We start from the raw sequence: 22,992 nt of genomic DNA, 5'->3' as shown, positions 1-22,992 counted from the left end.
CATTTTTTCTTCTCATTGGAATTGGCTGAGTATAAAATTCTAGACTCAAGATAACTCTTAGCATTTTGCGGATATTATACCGTGTTTTCCTTGTGTTTAGGGTTGCTGATGAGCAGCCCAAGGCCAGTCTGATGCTTGTTTCTTTATAGGTAATCTGTGCTTTTCTTTTTCCTCTAGAAGCTTTTACGGATTTTCCCCTTATGCATATTATTCTTAAATTTTACTACAGTGTAACTAGGCATGTGTGTATGTGTGTGTGTATTTAAAAATTTATTTTGTTTGACATGCAGTGTTCCTTTTCAGTATGAGTGTTCACATCTTCAGCTCTGGAAGAATTTTCTAATTTATTTAGATGGTTATTTACACTTCTGGCTCCTCTTTCCATACCTCTCAGCCTTTCTGTAATACTTTCCATCTGCTTGTCCTTTTGTACTACATAATGGGAGAATTGTTTACTTACTTCTTTGCCCTTCAGCTATTTCTCCAGCTACTGAATTTTCCCCTTCTGCCAGTCAATTTTTAATTTCTGAAATCTCTAGTAAATTTTTTTTTTTAATGACTGAAACATCCTTTTCCATAGTGGAGTTCACCATATCTCTAGGGTATCAAAATACCTAGCATGACTGATTTTTTGCGCATAAACTTTCCTCACTCATTGCTTCTACCTGGGGGCACCTGCAGTCTTTGTTGGATGCTGTGCCCCGGGGGGAGGGCAGGGCTGGGACGTGGAAAGGTTATTCCTCTTGTTGCTTCTACTTGTTTTCTCAACCAGTGACCCTGTGGCTTAGTGGAGGCAAGCCCCACTCTGCCCTGTGGTCTACCCCTTCAGTCTCACGTCAGCCTAGAGCATCCTTATTTTGTACAGCACATACTTGTGTGTCTGTTTGGAACTGTGCTGCTTTTTTTTTTTTTTTTAAATTTTATTTCCCTTTTTTCTCTTGTTCAGAAATTTCTCGTAGTTCTCATCCACCAACAGTATGCCTTCTGTTTTCTGACATGGTTCTGGATTTTAAAAAAAACAAAAACCTAGTTTCTAGAGATTTGAGATGAGAAGGGGAGACTTCAGTTTGGAGTTTAGTCATATATTAATTTTCCTCATGATCGTTTCCCAACTGTGGTTCTTTAAGAGAAGACAGACAAATTGAGCAGTAAACTATGTTATGCTGTCGAATTTAAATTCGGTCTCTGAAATTCCATGTTGGAGAAATTGGATAATATCCCAAAATTTTTAACTTAGATGTCTTGTTTAAAACATGGATTTATGGTCAGTTGGCTTATCTTTTAGTCCTCACTCTCAACAAACTTTCAAAACATACCTGTTGTCTTTAAGTTAAGTCAGATTCCTGGAGTGCATCCTGTTTCCACTTTTTTTTTTTTTTGGATGAATCTTGTTAGTGAACTCTAAAAGTAACTCATAAGAGTTTGGTCTTTGTATTTCATCATTGCAAACCCAACAATTTGCCAGTAACTATGGCCATTGCATTTGGTTTGCAACTGGTAATATTTTAATTTCAATAAAAAAGAGCTCTTGGGATTTCATTCCTTCATAAGGTGGGCTTTCTTTAAAAATGTCCCCTTTTGGTATTTCATCATGTAAGCATTATATGATGAACAAATTCTCTACATTTTATAAGCAAAAATACATCCACCATGGTGCCTGCTGTATCCCTTGAACGTAACAGGTACTTGATTAATTTTTGCTGAATTGATCAATTAATAAATGCATGAACCATATTATATTAATGATCAGATTGGACCAGATTTTTAATATGATGCTCCAGATATTTCAGTTAAGTGAAGATAATGTAAACATTTATACTATTCTAGCCAAAATATTCCATATTTTAGCCTTTTATAGCTCCCTTTGAAATTTCTGTCATCATTGCATTTTGAGCAAATCATAATTTTTCTTTTTCCTTCTGCCGGTAGCGATTGAGCAAGCAGGGTAGACAGAGCTGGGAAGTTTTTTTTAATTTAATTTTTTTAAATTTAATTTTATTTTTATTGAAGTACAGTCAGTTACACTGTGTCAATTTCTGGTATATGGCACAGTGTCCCAGTCATGCATATACATACATATATTCGTTTTCAGTAAAGGTTATTTTAAGATATTGAATATAGTTCCCTGTGCAATACAGAAGAAATTTTGGTTTTTTAAATCTATTTTTATGTATAGTGGCTAACATTTGCAAACCTCAAACTCCCAAATTTATCCCTTTCCACCCTCTTTCCCCCAGCAACCAGAAGGTTGTTTACTATGTCTGTGAGTCTGTCTCTCTTTTTAGATGAGTTCATAAGTGTCCTTTTTTATTTCCTTTTTTTTAGATTCCACAGGGCTGGGAAGTTTAACTGCACCATCCCCATCCCCATTAACATCACAGTCAAAATGTCTCACAGTATTTTTCTAACAGCCCCTCCTGCTGTGAATGACTGTAAATTTATTCATGCTGTGAAACGTGTTGTGGTCTGCTTCTCCACAAGGTCCTTCTTAACCTTAGAAAAACTTCATTAATTGCAAAGCAACAAAGCATATTCTTATAAAATTTCCACATTCTTCAGGAAAAAATGTGTTCCTGTGAGCACTGGTTCTGAAGACAGAAACTAAATCACACAAGTGCTAAGGAAGAATGGTGATTTTTCCAGGCTGTGTTGATTTATCACTCCTTATAAAAACAGTTCTTGCTACTTCTTTTAGTGTTTTTCAGTGACATTATTTATAACATTGTATATTCTAAATTTTTGTACTCAATTCCTGTACATGTGATTGATCTTCAGTAGTTAGTTTTGCAGTACAAACCTTTCAAGCTTTTCCCTGGGCTGAATGGAATTATGAAAGAACAGTGTAATTAATACTTTAATTTTTTGTACTATAATTATGATTTAAATCTCTGGAAGAGAGCTTCTCCAGGAAGCGTTGATAGTGGATGAAATGCTCTGTTTTAAGTAGGCAACAAATATATTTAAGAAAGGTAGTATTCTTTTGGGTCAAGTTGAAACAATCCCTCAACCCATTTTACTAGTAATTAGTTACCATAGAACATACTAGCCCCACAGTGAATATAAGATGGTAATTCAGTTAGGGGTTGAAGGACTGTGTAGTTACAGCATAAAACACCCTGAATGGTCATGGACTGAAATCAGCCTTGCCTTTGGTTTCTTTGTTATTTATAATGACAGTTTCAATTTTCTACTTTTCCAATCTTCAAACTTTTATTGTAGAGCCTCCTTAAGACACATCAACAAAATATTATTTATGTTGGGAAAGGTCAGTTCACAGGTGCCCAGGAGGAGAGCCCTGTTTTAACTGATTTTGATGACTTATTTTTAAGATTTACTTTTGATTTCCACTGTACTTTGTAGTATACTTACCCGTTAAGCATATTTGTACATATTCCTTCTTTTGTTTCTTTTAAACCGGGAAAATAGACTGATAGTCATTCTACTTTGTTGGCATTCATGGAAGAGTAAAGGAAATGCTGCATCAATACTCCATATGTAAGTTAGATTGGTCAAAAACATTATTTTCCTGGCATTTTAGCTGGATTTCTTATCCCTTAAAAGCGTGTACAAAGTCTAGTTTACTGCGTTGCTTCCTTTTCTTAGAGATCAGGTTTTATCTACTAAGACGCAGCAAGCCACATGGTGGACCATTGCTTTTCTTTATCTTTTTTAGAATGGCAAATAAAGCCGTTTTTCCTAACATCAGCTGCTGTTGAGATTTTTGTGTTTAGAGGCTCTGTGGTTGCTGTCACTGTCATGACACAGCTCACGCAAGCCTAGGAGCACAATTTCCCATTTGAGCTTGGAAAGTCACTTTGCTAATTTTCTGTCATTTTTGCAACCAGGTGTAAAGCAGCCACTTCTAAATAGGTCAGGCTCACGCTGGCTTCTTCCCTGGGAGTGAAATAGATATGTTTAAGGGGTACAGAAATTAGAAGGTATGCTAAGAAGGTAGAAAGCGAGTGGAGGGAAGACAGAGAAGACAAAAATCATGCTTTACTTGCATATTTGTGTACACATGGAGTGATGACCCAATGGGAAATAAACAGAGCTCAGGATCACTAAAATGAGGTGAGAAAGAACTTAATCTAGACCTGCAGATGCATATTGAAAAATAAAACCCAAACTTGACCCATTTCATTTATTTCCAAGCCAAGTTCATATTCCCAAGTGTTTAGAGGTTAGTTTTCCTTAATTATTAGGAAGCGAGAACATGCATACTTTGAATTAGTAATCAAAGGGTCTAGTCAATATTGTTAACTCTCAGGAAGTGCGCACTAGTAGATGGGAGCAGAGACGTGGAAGTGCCCAGTAAAGGAGGCAGCTGATCAGTGTATGGGCGAAAGCCCTGAACAGACAGCTGTGGGCCTGGGCCAGCCCCCACTCACTAGCTGTTTACCTGTGAATACGTGGTAAGCTTTTACTTCTTCATCTGGAAATAGGGATTCTAATGACATCTGCTTTCTAGAGCTTTTAGTCTGGCTAATAAGATAAGATGGGAAATATTTCAGATGAGGTCTAGTGCATGTCAAGTCCTTAGTAAATATTAGCTATTAATGTTATTACCAACATCCATATGAATATTTAGCTTTAAAACGTATTTTACATTGAAATTTAAACATGTATGTATCTTATATTTTGTCAAATTACTTCAGATAAAAATAAAGCCATAATATGATACCACAGAGAAATGGTGTGTACTGAAGCTTGGGGAATGTAAGATCAACATTGTAAGTTGACTATACTTCAATTAAAAAAAAAGTTAAATGGTTCTTATAGAGCAGGGCTTCTTAGAGCTCTTAATATGGTAATGTGCATAGTGAACATTCAGAGTTACAGAAATTCCTATAGTTTGGTTTTTTTTTTTTTTTCAATCTTGGATTTTTTTTTTTTTCCTACACAGCATCTCAAAGAATTAGAGTTCCACAAAACATTTAGAGGAGAAAGTTTGGTGGACTAGTTGATTGCTCAGGCCCCTGTCAGGTTTAAGAAAAATAGTTGTACAGACAAAAACCTGTTGAACAATTGTCCAACACCCATTGTCTAAACCCATGCTACTCAAAGTGTGGTCTGTGGGACAAGGAGTTTGTTAGAAATCTAGATTCTGAGGTCCCAACATATTTAACAAGATCTGCTGGTGATTCTTGTGCATATTAAAGTGGGAGAAGCCCTAGTCTAAAGGTTGATGTTTTCTGCTGAAGTCTTCTGGCTGGTTTGTCCTTTCCAAATACATCCAGGTCAATAGCCATTGACACCAAGGTGTCTGTTTGCCTTGGCAGCTGGTCATCTCTTAATCTCCAGTGAGGTTTCTCACAGTGTAAAGGAAGACAGCCCTGAAGATGAAATCAGCGTCCCTTTCCAGTGGTGCTAGAAGCTCTTGGAAGCATTACTGAGCTTTGCTCTGTACTTGTGCTGATTTCAAATCTTATTAAGCCAGGAAGTGGTGCCTGGCAAATGGTTTATCCTGCCTTGGCTATTCATGCTTCCCAATTCATTTTTATTGTGCTAATTAAACCTCAAGTGATATTTCAAGTACAGATTGTTTTTTCCATTATTGAATCTTTGGCCAGCATATTAATGCTGTAGAATTAACGTGAGTCAGATGCTTACTCATTTGTGGAAGACTTTACATTGAAAAGATCTAGACTTGGCCAATTTTGCACAGACTCCTTTGGAAACTGCTATGACAGGGTGATACAGTTTCTCTATAAATAAAGGAGACTCACTCTTCCCTCGCAAATAGACATGTAATTATTTTTTAAATGAACCAAATTCCTCGATTGTGGATATTTATTGGTATTTATAGTCTGTGCTGAAATGGATGTGTGCAGTCTGGGAAGGTAGTATATTGCAGTGGTGAACACCTTGATTTTTGACTTGACATCCCAGGTACTGGGGCAACTTTGGAAGATGTATTTGAGTTTTCCAAAACTCATATTCTTCATTAATTAAATGAGGAAGAATACTTAACTTCAGGCTTGGATGTAAGGATTAAATTAAATGAAACAAAATTTTAAAGTACTAGACAGGAGTTTCTGGTTCAGTGAATGCCCAATAAATGCTATTACTAGTACTGTAATTAAGCAAACATTTTTAGAATTGTTAGTCATGTAAACTTAGGCTTGAAGGGAAAAAAAAAAACGACAGTAGATTTCATAGGGGAAATTAAGATTATGGCATAGCATTCTCTACTGAGAATCTCTTTATTTTAGCCTCTATTGTGCTCCAAATTTCTAAGCTGTTAGATATATTTACAAAAGATAGGAAATGTACACCCTAGGTTAATATTTGAGGTGCCAAGAAGGGTGTCTTCAAGCTCCATTGGTGGAGTCCAGCTGGTGGAGGAGGTCATACCTTAAGAACAAGCACCAAAATGAAAACCTCAAAAGATTTGGAAGGTAAATCTGAGGCAATCTCCCCATAAATAGAGCAAATAGACAAAAAGATAGTAAATAAGAGAGAAGGGTTTATAATCAGGTGAGGTATCCAGAAGGTCCAATCTCCAAATAATAGGAGAGCTAAATGGTGAGAAAGCATTATGTCATAGTTGAACTGGCATCATTTTTTCCCTTTCTTAGTGGTGCATATCACAGTGTTGTTTCCTATAATTAAGGCTGTCCTTTGTGTTTCCATACAAATTTTAGAATTATTTGTTCTAGTTCTGTGAAAAGTGCCATTGGTAGTTTGATAGAGATTGCATTGAATCTGTAGATTAGTATGGTCATTTTAATAATATAAATTCTTCAAATTCATGAGCACAGTGTATCTTTCCATCTGTTTGTGTTGTCTTCAATTTCTTTCATCAGTGTCTTATAGTTTTCTGAGTACAGTTCTTTTACAACTCTTTAGTTAGATTTATTCTTAGGTATTTTATTATTTTTGATGAAATTGTACATGTGATTTTTTTTTCTTAATTTCTTTTTCTGGTAGTTTGTTGTTAGTGTATAGAAATGCAACAGATCTCTGTATATTAATTTTGTACCCTGCAGCTTTATCGAATTCATTGGTGAGCTCTAGCAGTTATTTGGTGGCATCTTTAGGATTTTCTATGTACTGCATCAGGTCATTTTCAAACAGTGACTGTTTTACTTCTTCCTTTCCAATTTGGATTCCTTTTATTTATTTTCCTTGTCTGATTGCTGTGGCTAGGACTTCCAATACTGTGTTGAATAAAAGTGGCAAGAATGGGCATCCTTGTCTTGTTCCTGGTCTTAGAGGTAGTTTGAGTGTTTTTTTTTAATGACAAGTTTATGTAGAATAATAGACTCTTCAAACTATGTGAGTATATATTTTGATTAAAAAATACATATTTTTAAGAAGTCACGTAAATCATTGGCTTCAAGAAGATGAAAAAAAAAAAAAACAACATTTCTTACATCTTGCCATGATGCACTTCTTAATATATCAGGAAGCTTAATTGTCTTGGAAGTTGTCACCAACTATTAGAGCTAGAAAAAATAGAACTGGATCTTCTAATTGAACAATGTAATTTTATAGAGAAGAAAATGCATTGAGAGAGGAAAAATAACTCACCCAAGGTCACATAGTATAAGGCAGGTTTAGGGTCTAGGGCTCCTGAGTCCTGACCCAGTGTTCATTTCAGTTAACTACACAGCCTCTTGACCACTCGTACGTGCTTCATCACCCCTTATAACTCAGAGTATTAGGGGGTGGTTTGAAGCCCTGTGAAAGATACAGCACTGCTCTCTGTTGGATGCTGACAGGAAGGAAGGGTTCTGAAGAGGTTGCACCAGCCACTGAAAGCTGGACCTTGTTGGGAAGTCCTCTACCAAAGGTGGGAATACCATTATACATATACGGTATAAATCTTGTTGTAGTATGGTTTCAGTAATAAATAGTATGGCTTTGTCGGTAAGGACTGTGTCATAAGAGAAGGATTTGTGCATAGTATTGTGAGGATGGTGGGTCAGATACCACTAGGTGGGCGGGTTAATTGCAGTTTAACAGCTGCTGAAGATGAATTGCCTTTCCTGACCCCTGGGTTACTCCTGAGTTAATGATGTGTCATAGTTCTGTGGGGTACAGCTGTTGGGGTGAATGCAGTCCTAAGCAGAGTTTCTGATACCAGCTGAGGGACTTGCTTGATTGGCAGGACCTGACATACTTTGAGACCCACCTTCACGTTAAAAATACTATGATTAAAAGCAGTATATTGGCACAACACTGTAAAAATGACTGTAACTCAATAAAAAACTGTTAAGAAAAAAGCAGTATAAACATCCAAATGGTGTAATAGTTTAATGAAGTGATAGCATTAATAAAGAAAAGCCGGCTTTTGAAATACAAAAGTATAAAAATGATACTCTCCTGAAATGTTAAAAAGTATTTATAAGCTTCAAATTTTCGTTTGATAGCAAGTACTTTCTCAGGAGTTTTCCAGAAAAGAACTTTTCGTTGGAATAAGGATCCATATAAATTTTTTCATCTTATCGTAAATAGGATGACCAAATTTACCTAAAATATTTAACTATGATTTATATAACTGTTATGGTTCAAGCTTCGTGTCTTTGAAAAATGCTTTGTAACCAAATTTTCTTCCATAGTTGGACTCTTTCAAAATCTAGGTCTGATTTTTAAATATGTATTTCAAAAATCATAGTCTGTCTCTCTCAAAATCTAGTTCTGGTAGTGGGTTAGATTTATTAGCTATTTAATGCAAAAATGGATTTATGCAAAAATTGTAGATGCCTCCCACCCATTTATCCTTGATTATTAAAAAATGGAGGAGAGAAAACTGGAGGTGGGGGAAATAAGATGGTCTACAAATACAGTGACTATTTATGTGCCAAATACTAGATTAATAACTGTAAAATGGAAAAGGAGTTAGAAGACATAGTTCTATAAACTAGTGGGTTTTTTTTTTAAATTAAAGTTATTCTGCAACATCATTTTTAAGAAATATGCAAAATTTGTTTTCAGATCTCATTACAGCACATTTTTTGGTTCACATCAAATCTGTAAAGCTTATCAACCTGACACTTTTTCAGAGCAACATAAAGCAGTCTCAGAAATTAAGTAATTATTGACCTTAAAGCAGAAAAGAGTTTTCAGTTTGCTGCTGTTATTTTGATAATGCGTTTAACTCTTTGTATATGTCTCCCTTTTCTTTTCTTGTTGCACAGGTTTGCCGTCAGCAAATTTGGCCGCACCTAACCTCACTGTGGAGGAGGGAAAGTCTATCACATTGTCTTGTAGTGTTGCAGGCGATCCAGTTCCGAATTTGTACTGGGATGTCGGTAATCTGGTTTCCAAGCATATGGTAAGGCTTGTGTTTGGCTGAGCATTCCTAGAAATGAAAGTGTCTCAGAACTTGAGATTGTATTGACCTAGTGATGATCATTTAATATTTTATAGGGCCACACGATGATTTTTTTTTTTTGCTATACATTTACTTTCTATCTATTCTTCCTTAGCAAAGACTGGTGCAGGTTGCATTTGAGTTATGTATACCCAATAGATGGCAAAGTCTGTAGGTCTCTAGTGAGCTTTTTGTATCACTGTGAGCAAGGGGAGTGACTCTCCTTGTGGACTTTTCCCTTGGAGGAAGGTAGGTAGGAATTCAAGGATTAAATCAACCTCACACATTAAAGAATTGAAATCTAGAGAAATAGAATAACTTCTGTTTTATTCCTTTGCCTGAGCCTGATTAGGCTGGAAACCTTTTCTGATGTTATAGGTATTTTTCTCTAGTTAGGGGAAGAAACTCCAAATCTTGTCACTTTGGGTTCAGTCCTAATCGAGATTATTTTTGTCTGTTAATTCATTTGTAGAATGAAACAAGCTACACACAGGGCTCCTTAAGGATAACTAACATTTCATCTGATGACAGTGGAAAGCAAATCTCTTGTGTGGCAGAAAATCTTGTAGGAGAAGATCAAGATTCGGTCAACCTCACTGTACATTGTACGTAATCAGACCGGCATGTGTTTTTAATAGCAAATGATCGTGGACACACCTACATTGGTTGTTGGGGTCCTCTGGGTGCTGTTCTGATGTGTTAGGAAAAAAAAAGTATATGCAGTTTTTCGTGCATACATGATTAAGAAATGTTACCAGCCCTTTTCACTTGTTCTGTTTCTGCTAATCTCCCTTGTTCATGTGTTGTCTTTAAGCTTCTTTTCGATCTTAAGCTTGTCCTCTTGTGCCTTCTCCTATCTCTTTGATAGAACATATTTTGAGCTGGTTATCCTCCTCTTGTTAATGAGTTGTAGTTTAACTTCTGATAAACCAGTTTCTAAATTTTTTTTTTCTCTACAAAAGCAATATGAAGCTTTAAAGTTGTGATACTTAAAGTACTGGGCTGGCTCTTCACAAAGACCTAATTGTACTGTTGATACAAAAAACAGAAAACAAAAAAAACCTCATTAGTTTGACATCAAGCTTCTGTGGGGAGTTGGAGTTCTATTTAAATTATGGAAAATTATCACCTGCAAAAGATGTTTATTATTATAATTGTTTTAAGTTTATATCTACATTGGAACCAAGATATGGGCTATTAATGCTTCTTAAACTTTTGTGTATTTTCTAGTATTATAAACCACACAACATATATCTTAACATTCCAGATTGCGGCATTTGTATTCAGTAAAAAAAATACATAATCTTCACATCGTTGCAAATTCGAGCTGTCATGGTATAAATTAATGAGGTTTTACTCTGTTTGGATTAGGATTTGGATGAGAAAACCATGAGTGTGCATGTGTGTAAGTATGAATACACATTACACACATGTAGCACAAGGTGTCCATACACTGGTTAACATTCACTCAGAGCACACGTTCAGTATGTGATCGTTGGAGTGAATGACTGAAATCACCAACCTTTTGTCACTGTCAGTACTACCCCAATGCCCAGTAGGTCCTGGACTCATAATTTTTCATCATTTTGACCCATTTGGAAGCTTGAAATCAATGTTATCCCCAAACACATGCAACCAGCTTCGACTTTATGTCCTTAAATCAACACCTCACAAAAAAGCTCATTTGAGCATGGTAGCCGGAAAAAGTGGGGCCTGGGCGTGGGGACCTGGGCTGGTGGGGTGAAGATGAGTGTTGTCCCTGCCCCACTGTGGTCCTTGTGTTTGTAACAAGACCTACAAATGAGGGCACTCAAATTCGACTTTTTCTCAGTTTAGGTTAATTTCTATGTAGTCCCTATGGTCTGGAGAGTTGGCCTTGCCTACCAAGGTTTAGATAACAAGTAGAAGGAATAAGTGATAAAGAATATTAATGACGGAGAGAACCTTTTCAGTGACCCTACTTGGAGTGTGCTCGTTAGCAGGCTATGGTTTTCCCCTCTTTGTGTGATGAACATATGCAGTCAAGACACAGTGCATGGATCAGGCACTGAGAGATCTGGATTCCTGGTCCAGATTTTCCTCACTTGGTAACCTTGACCAAGTCACTTAACCTCATGGCACTTGGATTTCTTCATCCGGTAAATGATGCTATTAGGTCTCAAAAGTCTTTTCTAGGCCTTGATTTTGTAATTATCAAAGTCAGATCACATTAAAACAAGCGATTATGAGGAATCTGAAGAATCTTCGCTCAGGATGAGTACTCTGTTTAAAGATGTCACTTGATAGTGTTTGCTTCCCTTAAGCATATAGTGCTTTATATTTAATGTTAAAATAATCTCTAGCTTGTTCAGGTTTAGACAGGACCTCAGACATTTAAAGGATCAAAATATTGACATCTGAAATTCTAGCAAAAACGGACTGTACAGTAGTGGAAAGTGATGCTTTTAAAGAGCATTTACTGTTGACAATCAGTGAAAAATGTATCAGTTTATCAGACTTTATAATATAATCAGTCAACATGGGTAGCAACATTCATTACATTGACCAGTTTGCTTGTTTTAGATAAGCTATGTGAGATCAGGGCTTCAGACAAGATCTCCAAAGTCATTTTTGTCATTAATTTGTATCATTTAGTCAAGTGCTGTAGAAATAGTGCCCCTCAGTGTTTTGGTGATGAATCTCCCTAGTATCAAGGCATATATATTAGAAACCAAAGTCAACTTCAAATGAACCTTTTCCACTGACAGAAGTCTCTGGGATCTGTTTGGAGCTGATTCTCACAATGACTAGATGTGAGAATGACTGTGATACTGGGTCTTAAGTGAGGCAGGGAAAGGAATCTCTCTGAAGCTCTCTGTAGGGAGTTAAATCAACCTAGATGCTGATACAAAATATTGATGGCTTCCAGAGTCTCTCGTCATGTGTTTTCTTAAACCAAACAATGGTGGAATAAAACCCCCTATCGATGACACAGAAATCTGGAGATGGGGAGAATTCTGAGCTTTCTGATGCTATTAACTCTCTCTTTTTCAATTTAGTTGCTCCAACTATCACATTTCTCGAATCTCCAACCTCAGACCACCACTGGTGCATTCCATTCACTGTGAAAGGCAACCCCAAACCAGCGCTTCAGTGGTTCTATAACGGGGCAATTTTGAATGAGTCCAAATACATCTGTACTAAAATCCATGTCACCAATCACACGGAGTACCACGGCTGCCTCCAGCTGGATAACCCCACCCACATGAACAATGGGGACTACAAGTTAGTAGCCAAGAATGAGTATGGGAAGGATGAGAAACAGATTTCTGCTCACTTCATGGGCTGGCCTGGAATCGATGATGGTGAGTAGCTCATGTTTTTGCATCTGGGTAGAGGATAGGCTACATCACTTAACTCTTGATAAAATCATGCATGCCGTAAACCACACTCAAACCCAGGGGCTTAAAATACAATTACGTAGTCTTGCTCGTGGACCTGTAGATCAGCTGAGGAAATTGTGTTGCGTGCGCTTTTGTTCTGGGGCGCAGGTGAGGCAGCAGTGGCTACACAGGAGATCTGCTTCTGACGATGAGTGCAGGATGTGAGAGGACAACACAAAATGTGCAAGGCTTCTTAAGTCCTAGGTTCATGATTGGCTCATGGTTAAATATGCCATTGGCCAAAGCAAGTCATGGGGCCAAAGCCAAATCGAGGAGCAGGGACCCACGCTCCTCCCACTGAGGTGATGGGGATGAATAATTTTGAACGATATTCTGAGAACATGCATGATTTTTTAAATTTTTATTTTATTATTTTTTAATTAAAGTATAGTCAGTTTACAGTGTTGGGTCCATTTCTGGTGCACAGCATAATGTTTCAGTCATCCATGTACACATATTCCTTTTCCTATTCTTTTTCATTATAGGTTACTCCAAGATATTGAATATAGTTCCCTGTAGCACACATTATTTTGATCTCAAGTGTTAGATGAGATTTTGTCCCCATAATGGCAAAACCCATGCAAATCTGCGAGCACATGGACTGTGTTTGGTTGGCTCATGAACTATATAAGATGTATTTCTAGCCCCTTATCCATTTGGAATGCAGAATCCTGCTCCCCCTTCCATGGCTGAGAGACCATGGGATGTTTTGCTTCCCTGGGCTGTCTGAGTTGAGGCATCCTCTGACTGGATCCTGAATTGCTTTCTTAGGAGTGGTGATCATTCCCATCTGACCAATGGTTTGGGTTGGGAAAAGGATGGCTGGCATCAGGAGTCCCTTCCATGGCCAGCAGGAGAGTTCCAGTGACAGCAGGGACAATATTCATGCTCTTACCTGCCTCAGATACTCGTGTTCAGTGCAGTGTTCTTACCTGCTTAATTGTGTTACCCAAATACCTGATACCACTGTGGAGGCTGAAGCCTGTGTTTGGATATTGGGACCTATACATGAATAGAATTCCTTACCCAATTAGCTCCGAGTTAATCAAAGACATATAAAGCTGGCTTGGCAGAGGGGAGGTGAAAAAAGAGAAATTTGGAGGCTGCGAGGCAGAGACTGCTTGGACAGCGTGTATTAGTAGTGTGACTCTCAGGACGGCTCCATCGACAAAGGTGGTGGCTGGAGAGCCCCCTTCAGCAAACAGTAAATGAGAATGCAGTAATTCTCCCTACACAGTACGTCTTCCCATTATCCTGATATTTATTCAACATTAAACACGCAAGCTTCCTTAGCGTGCTTAAAATGTGATTTGAATTATATAAGTTTGATTTACAAACAGCCTTTCAGGAGCACATAAAACCAGCTATGTTTGGATGCCTTACCCAGACACCCTGGCAGTTGTTGTCTGTTTCATTAAATCTTCTTCTTAATTGAGAATTTAGCTGCTTGGCTACATTTGCTGTAGTAAATCTCTATATGACTGTGTTTCTTTTCTTCCTGCATATTTGGAGGAATAACAGCTTTATAGTTTGGGACAACTGCTTTTTTGTTTGCTTTTAAATAAATTTTTTATTTGTGAATAATTTTAAGTTGACTGAGAAGTTGCCAAGATGGTACCTACCATTCCCAGATTCCCCTCACCTAGTCTCTTCTTCGATAGCATCTTGCATTACTTACATTTGTCAAAAAGAAGAAACTGACATTGGTACATTATTCTTAACTAAACTTCAGACTGCTTGAATTTCACCAACAGCTGACTTTTGAAACCGTTGGAACTTGATTCCAGGGTGATGTTCTGGCGTTTAAAAGTCTTAGAAGTGGTCCCTGTGCTTTGATACGTGCACTGTTCTGTCAGTGTAAAGCAAGTCGCTTCTATTTTAGATAGGTTTTTGATGTATTTCTTTTGAACGTTTCTGTGTGTTACCAATATTTTGTAGAACTTAACCCCTCTTATCTGCGTGGCCTCATTTTTATCGATCACTTTGGTTAGTTTTCACTGAGCTAGTGATAGGAAGGAATGGTTTTCCGGCGTAGGAATAACTTGGAGTCTCTCAAGTATTCCCTTAAAAGGAAATAATCATTTATTTATCTAAAATAAAAAACTAAGCCAAATTTATAAAGATGGTCTCTCTCCTTCTTTCTTTCCATTTTCTTGTTCATTTATTCCTTTTTGTCAGCTCTTTAATCTAAACACAGCTTTTATAAAAGGCTGATCTTTTTTTCACTTTTAAGTATTTACTCAAGGACCAGCTATCAAGGGGTAATAAATGAAACAGACTTAGCCCAGGGTGACAGTGGATATAAATGGTCCTTGTGGACCATAAACCAGTGTGACCAATTAGAGATTGACCTCACTTGGCTTATGTGATAGAATCTTTGTGGGTATTTATGAGATTTGTAGCCGTAGCCTACAGATAATGGCTTTTCTTAGAATTGCTTCCTCTCCCTCTTAACTCTCCTTAAAATGAAAGAAAAATAAACAAATAGCATATATAGATATAATTTCCCGGGTGGTCTAAATATGCTGAGTTAAGGACAACAGGTCACGTTTAGGTTTATATTTCCTCAGTATTTCTTCTGTCATCATATAGTTAACTGATGAAGAAGTTCAGCTCTCACAAATCTTTTTGATAAGAAGCTTCAGCCACTTTTTTTCCTAGTTGTTTTGATGAGATCCATTTTTTTTCCCACTGCGAGTTTCTGGACTTCCCAGGAAGCAGGCAGCCTGGGGTCACTGAAGCCGGTCAAGTTACCATATGAAGCCAGAAGAATTAAAATGGCAGCTCTGGCGTCCTTGAGAATGTGTGTTCTTCATTCAGCTCCCAACTGAGATCTCCATGAAGTGGTCACCTTGCTTAGGAACTCACTCTTTATTTGGAGATAGAGAAGGAAGCATGTTGAAAGAAATTAAAATAGAAATAAAAACAAATAAATGAAAAGTCCCTAAAACAAAAATGAGTGAGCATGGAAGAGGATGGCTAATTAAATGTCACGACAGTCCCAACTGCCTTTCACACTGCATGGTGTGGTGACAGTGGGTGTGGTGGCCAACACTCTGCCTTCTGGTTGGAGGAAGGATGAGGCAGAGGGACCCTGAGTCAGCATCAGCCAGGCCAAGAGGGTACCATGGTTGGGGTCTGAAGGTGTGAGGTGGGTGGTAAAGGTCCCCATGTAATGTCTCTCCAGAGTGCTGGGACATTGCGGACTCTGACACCAGACACCGGCCCCAGCTAGGGTGCTCGTGTACAGGGACAGGTGTTACCAGGTCTTTAGATGCCAGCAGGACCCCGGGTACCAGGCCAGTGCCTTCCCCATCTGATCATACTGGCAGTCTGGCTAGCAACTGACAAAGGGAGGAAAGACTTTCTCAAGCTTCAGGCACTATATGGATCATTTTGCTGCCAATGCTTAGAACCAAACTCAGCTCTGGTCAGTTTTGAGTTCTGTTTAAAGCACAGCATGCAACTTCCAGCTTCAAAATGCACTCTAGAGAACAGTAGTGATTATCATTCTAGCACACCGAAGAGCACAACTTGTGATGATCAAATTAATTTGATTTCATTTTGGTTTTCCATTGTCCCTTTACAATTTATTCACTAGGAGTAATCTTCTCTAGTTCCTAGAGCAGTAGCATCTCACTCTTTATTCCACATTAGAATCAACTGGTGAGTTTTAATTAATTATTTTATCTTATTTTATTTCATTTGTTAAGATACATTCCTGGAGTCCATCTCTAGCAATTCTGACTCAGTGGCTCCAGGATGAGGCTTGGGCTTTGGCATTTTTCATTTTTGAGATCCCCGGTGACCCCAGTATGCAACCAAGGGTGAGAGCCCCTGGTCTGGATGGGAGCTCTTACCCTAGGAGGATTATTCTGCCCATTGTTGAGTAACAGACAGTCCTTGGGTCCCTTGAGGTCACAGACAGAATCAACTGAAAAACAGGATGGACCTTCTGAGTTAGACATCGACTCTGGACTTGACTTAAGGGCCTGTCTCCTCTCCCCTCACAGTTTGGGCTGGCAGCCTGGGGGGTGGAGCCTGGACCTCGCTAATGAGCTTTCAGCCCCGATGCTGCCTTGCCCATGTAAAAGGGTGTGGGTATGGGGGATGGAGTGCAGGGAAATGTGCTGGCTGGTGGCTCTGTACTCTTGGGACCTGGGCATGTTCAATGCTGGTTCACAGATCTTCTTTCCTAGTTACCGTTATGAGATCTTTGGAGGTTCCTCTCTCTGCAGTTCCCTCTCCTGCAGTTCCTAGGACAGAAATGTATCTCTGTTCTGGCTGGTGGAAACAGCTCCTTCCTCAGCATCCAGGAAAGCAGCTTTGTGCCTTTGGTGTCCCTCTGGCCCTTTTGGGGGCCTTGTTGTCAAAACCTAAGACTCCCTACACAGACTCTCTTGTGCTGCCTCCATCTGGTCCTCGGGGACCCCTTGTCCTGACATTCTAGGTGTACAGGTCGAACCCAGATGTTATCTGCATCCTGCCACCGCAGGTGGCTTTTGCCTTCTCTGGTGGAGCCAGGCCACTTGTCCCCCGAGCCTTTCACCTGCAGAGCACATGGTTCACGTTCTCCAGTGCGGCCGTGGAGGCCCTTTGGTCGGGTGGCGGCAACGCAGCACTTCTTTGTAAGCCCTTCCTTTCTGTCTCCTCTCTGGGACCTCTTAAAGTCTCAGTGTGAACCAGATGTTTCAAAGGACAGGGATTCAGTTCTCAGCCATTTCCTCTGTGAATCCCACCTGAGTATCTCACGTTCACTGTGGTGTCAGTTACTAAGGCAGGGAGAGTCTTGCTTAACACCCTCTTCTACTAGAATCCTAGGATTTTGAACAAGCTGTCAGATCTCCCTGAGGTCTGACGAACAGAGGGCGCTGGGCTCCCCACTAACAAGCAATAAAACACAAGCTTTTCTCCCCAAAATAGAAGACACTTCAACTACCTACAAAATGATAAAAGATAGAGAAGCACTAGGGCTTTTGATTCTGTCCCCTGCTTCTCTTTGTGATTGCCTTCATGCTTGCTTCTAATTCTCAGGGATGTCCCTGTCCTGGTGTTAGGCAGGACCTACTCAAGGAAGGAAGAACACAGTTCACCTGAAGATATGTGGAAATTGTAGGCAATAAAGAATTAAACGCCCCTTTGAATGTTATTTTTTTGTGGAAGCCACTGAACAGAAAAATTAAGTAGAATAGGCAGAACCTCAGAAATTTTACTTTTAATAAGATAAACTCCTGTCTTGCTGTTGATCCAAATGACTCATTCAGAGCTGGTGTTTGAACTTGGAATTCTAAGCAGAGTTGTCCCCCACTCTCTCCATTATTCAAAGGGAAGCTTTGGCCCAGTGAGAAGGGTTTGGATTTGGAACTGGAATCTGATTCAAGTCTCAGTTCCATCTTTCATGACCTGTGTGGCTTTGAGCAATTTTCTTACCACCTCTGAACCTAGCTTTCCTTCTCTATAAAGTGTGGGGTTCTAGTACCTAACCAGAAGGTGGTTGTGAAGGTGAGCACGTCTGGGAGTGCCCTCCCGGTCCCCGGGGAAGGGAGGAGCCGAGTGCCGAGCTCTCCTGAGGGACACATGAGAGCATAATCCGAAGGTACCCATTCCTCATTTCCCTTTGTGCTTATGCTCTGTAGCCAACTTCTATCCAGAACTGCTTTTCTCTCAGCTCTAGCTTTGTCCTCCCTTACCTGGAGAACCGCTGGGCTTTGCCATCTGACTCGGTGCACTTTCTAGACTCGGCTCTTTCAGGAGAAGACTAAGTCAGAGTTGGATTCTGCGGAGGGTGGGAACTGTAAGCTCTCTCAGATGTCCGAGCTCTTTCCCTCCCCATCCCCATTCGGAGTGGGGCCCGGAGGTGTGCCAAGGGGGACAAAACACATCTCTTGCCCTTACCGCTAACATTTTGCAGCTGCTGTCCACCTCTCTCAGTGCTGGGGCATGCTATTTTCAGGTTTACTTTATGTTTCACTGAGAATAATATCCTTTATGACCAATGGGGCCTTTTGACTTTGGTCAGACTTCCCATGCAGTTGTAAACCAGGGTTTCTCAAACTTCAATGAGCAAGTAGATCTCCTGGAGATCCTGCTAAATGCAGATTCTAATTCCATGAGTCTGGAGAAGGGTCTAAGGGTCTGTATTTCTAACAAGCTGCTGGTTGGAGTAGTGAGGATAGTTCACTTCTGACCTGCAGGACCTGGGGGTGTGGGGTGGGCACTAGAGGAACTTGTCAGGCAGCATCAAGATTACCTCTCTGACTCTTGAAGGGTATTAACCAGCAATAATGATAAAAACATGGAATAGTTAGTGTACAGAGGTGCACTGTAGTTGGGTTTGGCAAAAAGTAGGATGAATTCAAAATGTGGCTTAAGGAGGCTTGGGAGAGTGACTAAGGGGAGACAGCAGTGCAGGCACACACGTCGGAAGTCTGGGGTGATCTGAGGATTCTCTGAAAATTCTGCTGTATGTATCCTGCTTAGCTTACGGGTCAAAAATAAGACCTGTCTAAGATGAAATTGATCCATCATGTGGCTGTCACTGGAATTCAGTCCCACGTCCCTTCATGAACATGAACGTGGTGTGGAGACTGGGTGGAGGCTAGAGGTGAGGGGGGTGCTTTCTGGGTGGAATTCTAACCAGAAACTGATGGCAGAGAAATTGCTCGAGTGTCATGAGGAAGGAACCTGGAGCCTTTGCTAGCATCTTCTGATTAGACAGCACACGTTCCAAGAATTCTCTAGGTCAGGCATGACTGTAAATGCGAACACGCTGATGGCTGAAGAGTAGATTCTCTGGTCAAAATCATTACCCAGGTGGTTACTGCTCCAGGCTTGGAACTAACCTAGCCAGAGCGCCGGACGGTAAAATACCCGGGTTTTAAAGCTTCCCACTCTCTAGGCAGCACGTAAAGGGCGCCTCTGTGGCCCACGCGTTCAGGGAGAACGTCGCAGCTCAGGAATGCTCATTCACACAAGCAGTGGGAGTTAGCGACTTGCGCTCCTGATTCGGGAGCGGTCGTTTCCTATGTGAAACGCACGTCAGGAACAAACTGTAAATATTGGAAGAGTTTTCCCCACAGCTTTTCATCTGTGCCATTTCGTCCAGAGATTCACAATGTCTGGCTGAACTCGAGATCTCTGCGGCACTTAGGACTGCCCTCGAGCTGGCAGATTTAGACTTGGTGTACTAAGGCCAAGGAACGTAGCAGGAGGACATTGCTCCACGTGTTACACATTAAGAAAATATAAAGCCCCTCCACCACTTATTCCTAAGGCCATTTGGCAGGACCCGTGTCCTGTCTCAGAAGTGGAAGGACAAAGTTTTACCTGCTTTTCTGCCTTAAAAATGGAGAAGGGTATGGTTCAGCTCTAGACTCATAATAATCATGTAATTAAGATTTATACTTAAATAGCTCTCTATGTCTCAGAAGCACTAATGTTAATTAACTATGCCTCCTGAAGCTCTCGAGGCGTTGCCAAGCCAGTGCTATTATCCTCTCCTGTCGGATGGAAGGCTCCTCTGTTACAGAAAAAGGGAAGAGACTCCCCATGCTGCAGAGCACATAGTGGTCCCGCCAAAAGTGAAGCCCAGACATCTGAACCGCCAGTGTTTTCGGGCCCTGAGTTCAGTCTGCCATTCAGACGGGGAAGAGGAGAAGGATCTGGAAATCAAAAGGTGGACTGCCAGGAGTTAGAAAACCCTGTTGACAAAGCAAGGGCAGTTTATTTGAAAAGAGCAGATCTTTTGCTTTGCCTTTATCATACGGAATTCTTTGAAAAATTTTTTTTTTTCAAGATCACACTAAAAAGAGTCTGCAAAACGAAGGGAAAGAAAGGCCTTTTTAAAACAATTTTTTTTAAAGTATTAGAGACTAAAAGCTTAAAGGAAAGAAACAGATGTGTTTTCTGGCCTCCACTGTTATTTTTATCTTAACGGCAGAATGGAAAGTGAACTCTCTGGTCTGGCTACTTATCTTCCCACAAATTTTTTTTTTCAATCCTACAAATGTGTTTTTCCTTTTGTGTAGAGTTTTATAGTTAAAAAGTAGTAAAGATTTACTCACTCGAAGATTTATATAAAGTCATAAGATTTACTCAGGGGCTATAAATGAGATTAGAAGGTGGAAGTAAATAGGTCCTCACATTAAGTCATTAGCATGGAATTAAGAGGATGGTGGAGTGCTTTGGTTGGATATTGTTGAAGGGAGAGAGTGATTTTATCATCCACGTTTAGAAGCCTAGATGCCCCAAGGGTGCGTCTCTTGGAGGTGCAGACATGCACGTTTAATACGGAGTTTTTTTCAGGAGTGTGTGTGTGTGTGTGTGTGTGTGTGTGTGTCTGTGGCTGGAATGCAGTCTCCGGTTTTCGTTTCACTTGGGGCGTTTCCATCTGTGCTCTTAGTCCTCTTCCCATGATTCCTGAGCACATGGCTTAGGTCAAGAACAAACTACCAGTGAGTGCAGATGCTCAGCAGACTCTTCAGAAGACGACACTTGACTGTCAGACAGCATACACTGGCACTCATCTGCTTTCGGTTGAGGGGCGTTGCAGCTTCTATACTTGAGTTGAGCTGTGGAGGTGGAGAGCAGTCTGCTGCTTGTTCGGAATGCCACTGGGGTTAGAGGAGTTCCAGGATGTCCATATTTTAATCTGGGGATTTCCAACTTGAAGCGTTAGGGCTCAAGGCCACCTCTGCTGCCTCCTTCTGAGATTTCTCACTTGAGCGGTACTCGGATGGTATTCAAGGAAGCAGACCCCTGCTCAAATATCCACGACAGGGGCATTACTCAAGTTGGATGCTTCTTGTTTGTCTCTCATTCGTTCTCTTTTCATTGGATTTTTCCCCTCACGGCCAGTGTTTGTCTTTTCTCGCTCACCTTTTAATCCTGAGTATCTCCAATAACGGTTCCTACCTTTTGCCTATAACGATGCATAATGAATGAATTTAAACTAAGTAAAGGGAACCGGTTAGAAATTAGACTTTAAAATGGAAGGATATTTTCAAAATTTGACCGTTGCCAAAAATCTAAAAAGGAAGTGGTGGTTTTTCTTTTTCTGTGTCTGAATGTAAAGTGATGTTAAAACTACCTCATTATTGGCGTATAAACATTATTGGAGGTTAGCTTGACTGAGAAGTTGCTAGATGCAAAATACTATGCTCTGGCTAGGGTCAGCAGAAGTAATGTGACCCCAATTTTTCATAAAGTCTAGGTCTGTGCCTCATTCCACATGCCAGACTTCCTAAGCTTTTGTACATTAAGAGATATTTCTTTCTTTTGATAAGTAGGTCCTCATTAGACATAGTACAGTATGGTAGGGAGAAAAAAAACATTATTGTTCCTCCCACATTGTCTTTCTGAGTTTCATAATCTTGCACTAAATTTGTCTATTCCTGACAATGAAAGTAAAGTGACAATACTTCTCATACATCTGGGACAGTGAAATTAGGAAAATACAGTGCTTTTCAGAAAGTGTAGGCATGACCTAGTGGTTTTGATGGTGAACTCGGTGGAAAAGGCACACACTGATATGAATCCAAAGTCTGGAAAAGGACCTGTTTTCCAGATTATGAGCTAACCTATTTTTTTCTGATCCCACCCCAAATCCCATTTTTCTGTACCTGACATTTGCTATATTGAATTGATTTCAGTGTTTTGGATCTTATGGGGGCTTTTTGTGGGTAATGTGTTTGGGTGTCCCCTTTCTGTGATGAGGCTGATTACTCGTGTGTGTCAGTCATATCCGCTGAAGCCCTTTCATGTGGGGTTTAGATAAATCTAGCTCTGTGTCCTCGGAGTCTGTTTACTTTCTTATGGACTTGGGTGGTGACTGCATGTGAGATTGCTGAGGGCATGAGAATAAGTCAGGGTGATAAACTTATCCCAGTTTTAGCACTAAAAGTCCTATGTCCACAAGAGGTCCCCATCCTGGACACACTACAAGGATCTGTTTGAAACTATCCCATTTTAAAACTTAAAGTCCAGTGTCTCAGGAATTCCCTTGGTCTCAGGCAACCTTGGATGGTTGGTTAACCTAGTATAAGTTAGTATCCACAACTTATATCCAAATACTTAAAAAATATAAATCAAGTTAATGAATTGTTAAATAAAATAGGTTCTATCGTCCTGCGTTGGCAAATATATGTTTATAATGACCTGGAAGGCTGGTTTGGAAGATCAAATTCTCAGACTCTGGGACTTCCAAGCCAGAATAGTGGTTTTGGTAGAGCTGGTTGGCCGCCATGGCCCCTG

The 22,992-nt window shown here is 39.9% G+C and overlaps 1 protein-coding gene across 6 annotated transcripts in view; it reads left to right on the top strand.

Annotated features, from left to right (window-relative positions):
- The window catches only part of NTRK2 (neurotrophic receptor tyrosine kinase 2), a 327,573-nt gene that overhangs the window by 41,895 nt on the left and 262,686 nt on the right, over window positions 1-22,992 (top strand). For all 6 annotated transcript variants that reach the window (XM_032477492.1, XM_032477491.1, XM_032477493.1 and 3 more), the window contains 3 exons: window positions 9,144-9,280; window positions 9,792-9,924; window positions 12,358-12,663. In XM_032477492.1, coding sequence (XP_032333383.1) covers window positions 9,144-9,280; window positions 9,792-9,924; window positions 12,358-12,663 — 576 coding nt within the window. The remainder of the gene's footprint in view (window positions 1-9,143; window positions 9,281-9,791; window positions 9,925-12,357; window positions 12,664-22,992) is intronic.

This window comes from Camelus ferus, chromosome 4 (assembly GCF_009834535.1).
Source record: "Camelus ferus isolate YT-003-E chromosome 4, BCGSAC_Cfer_1.0, whole genome shotgun sequence".
In the NCBI taxonomy this organism is placed as follows: domain Eukaryota; kingdom Metazoa; phylum Chordata; class Mammalia; order Artiodactyla; family Camelidae; genus Camelus; species Camelus ferus.
The sequence above is the reverse complement of the archived record's forward strand: the minus strand, read 5'-3'. Positions and strand labels throughout refer to the sequence as shown.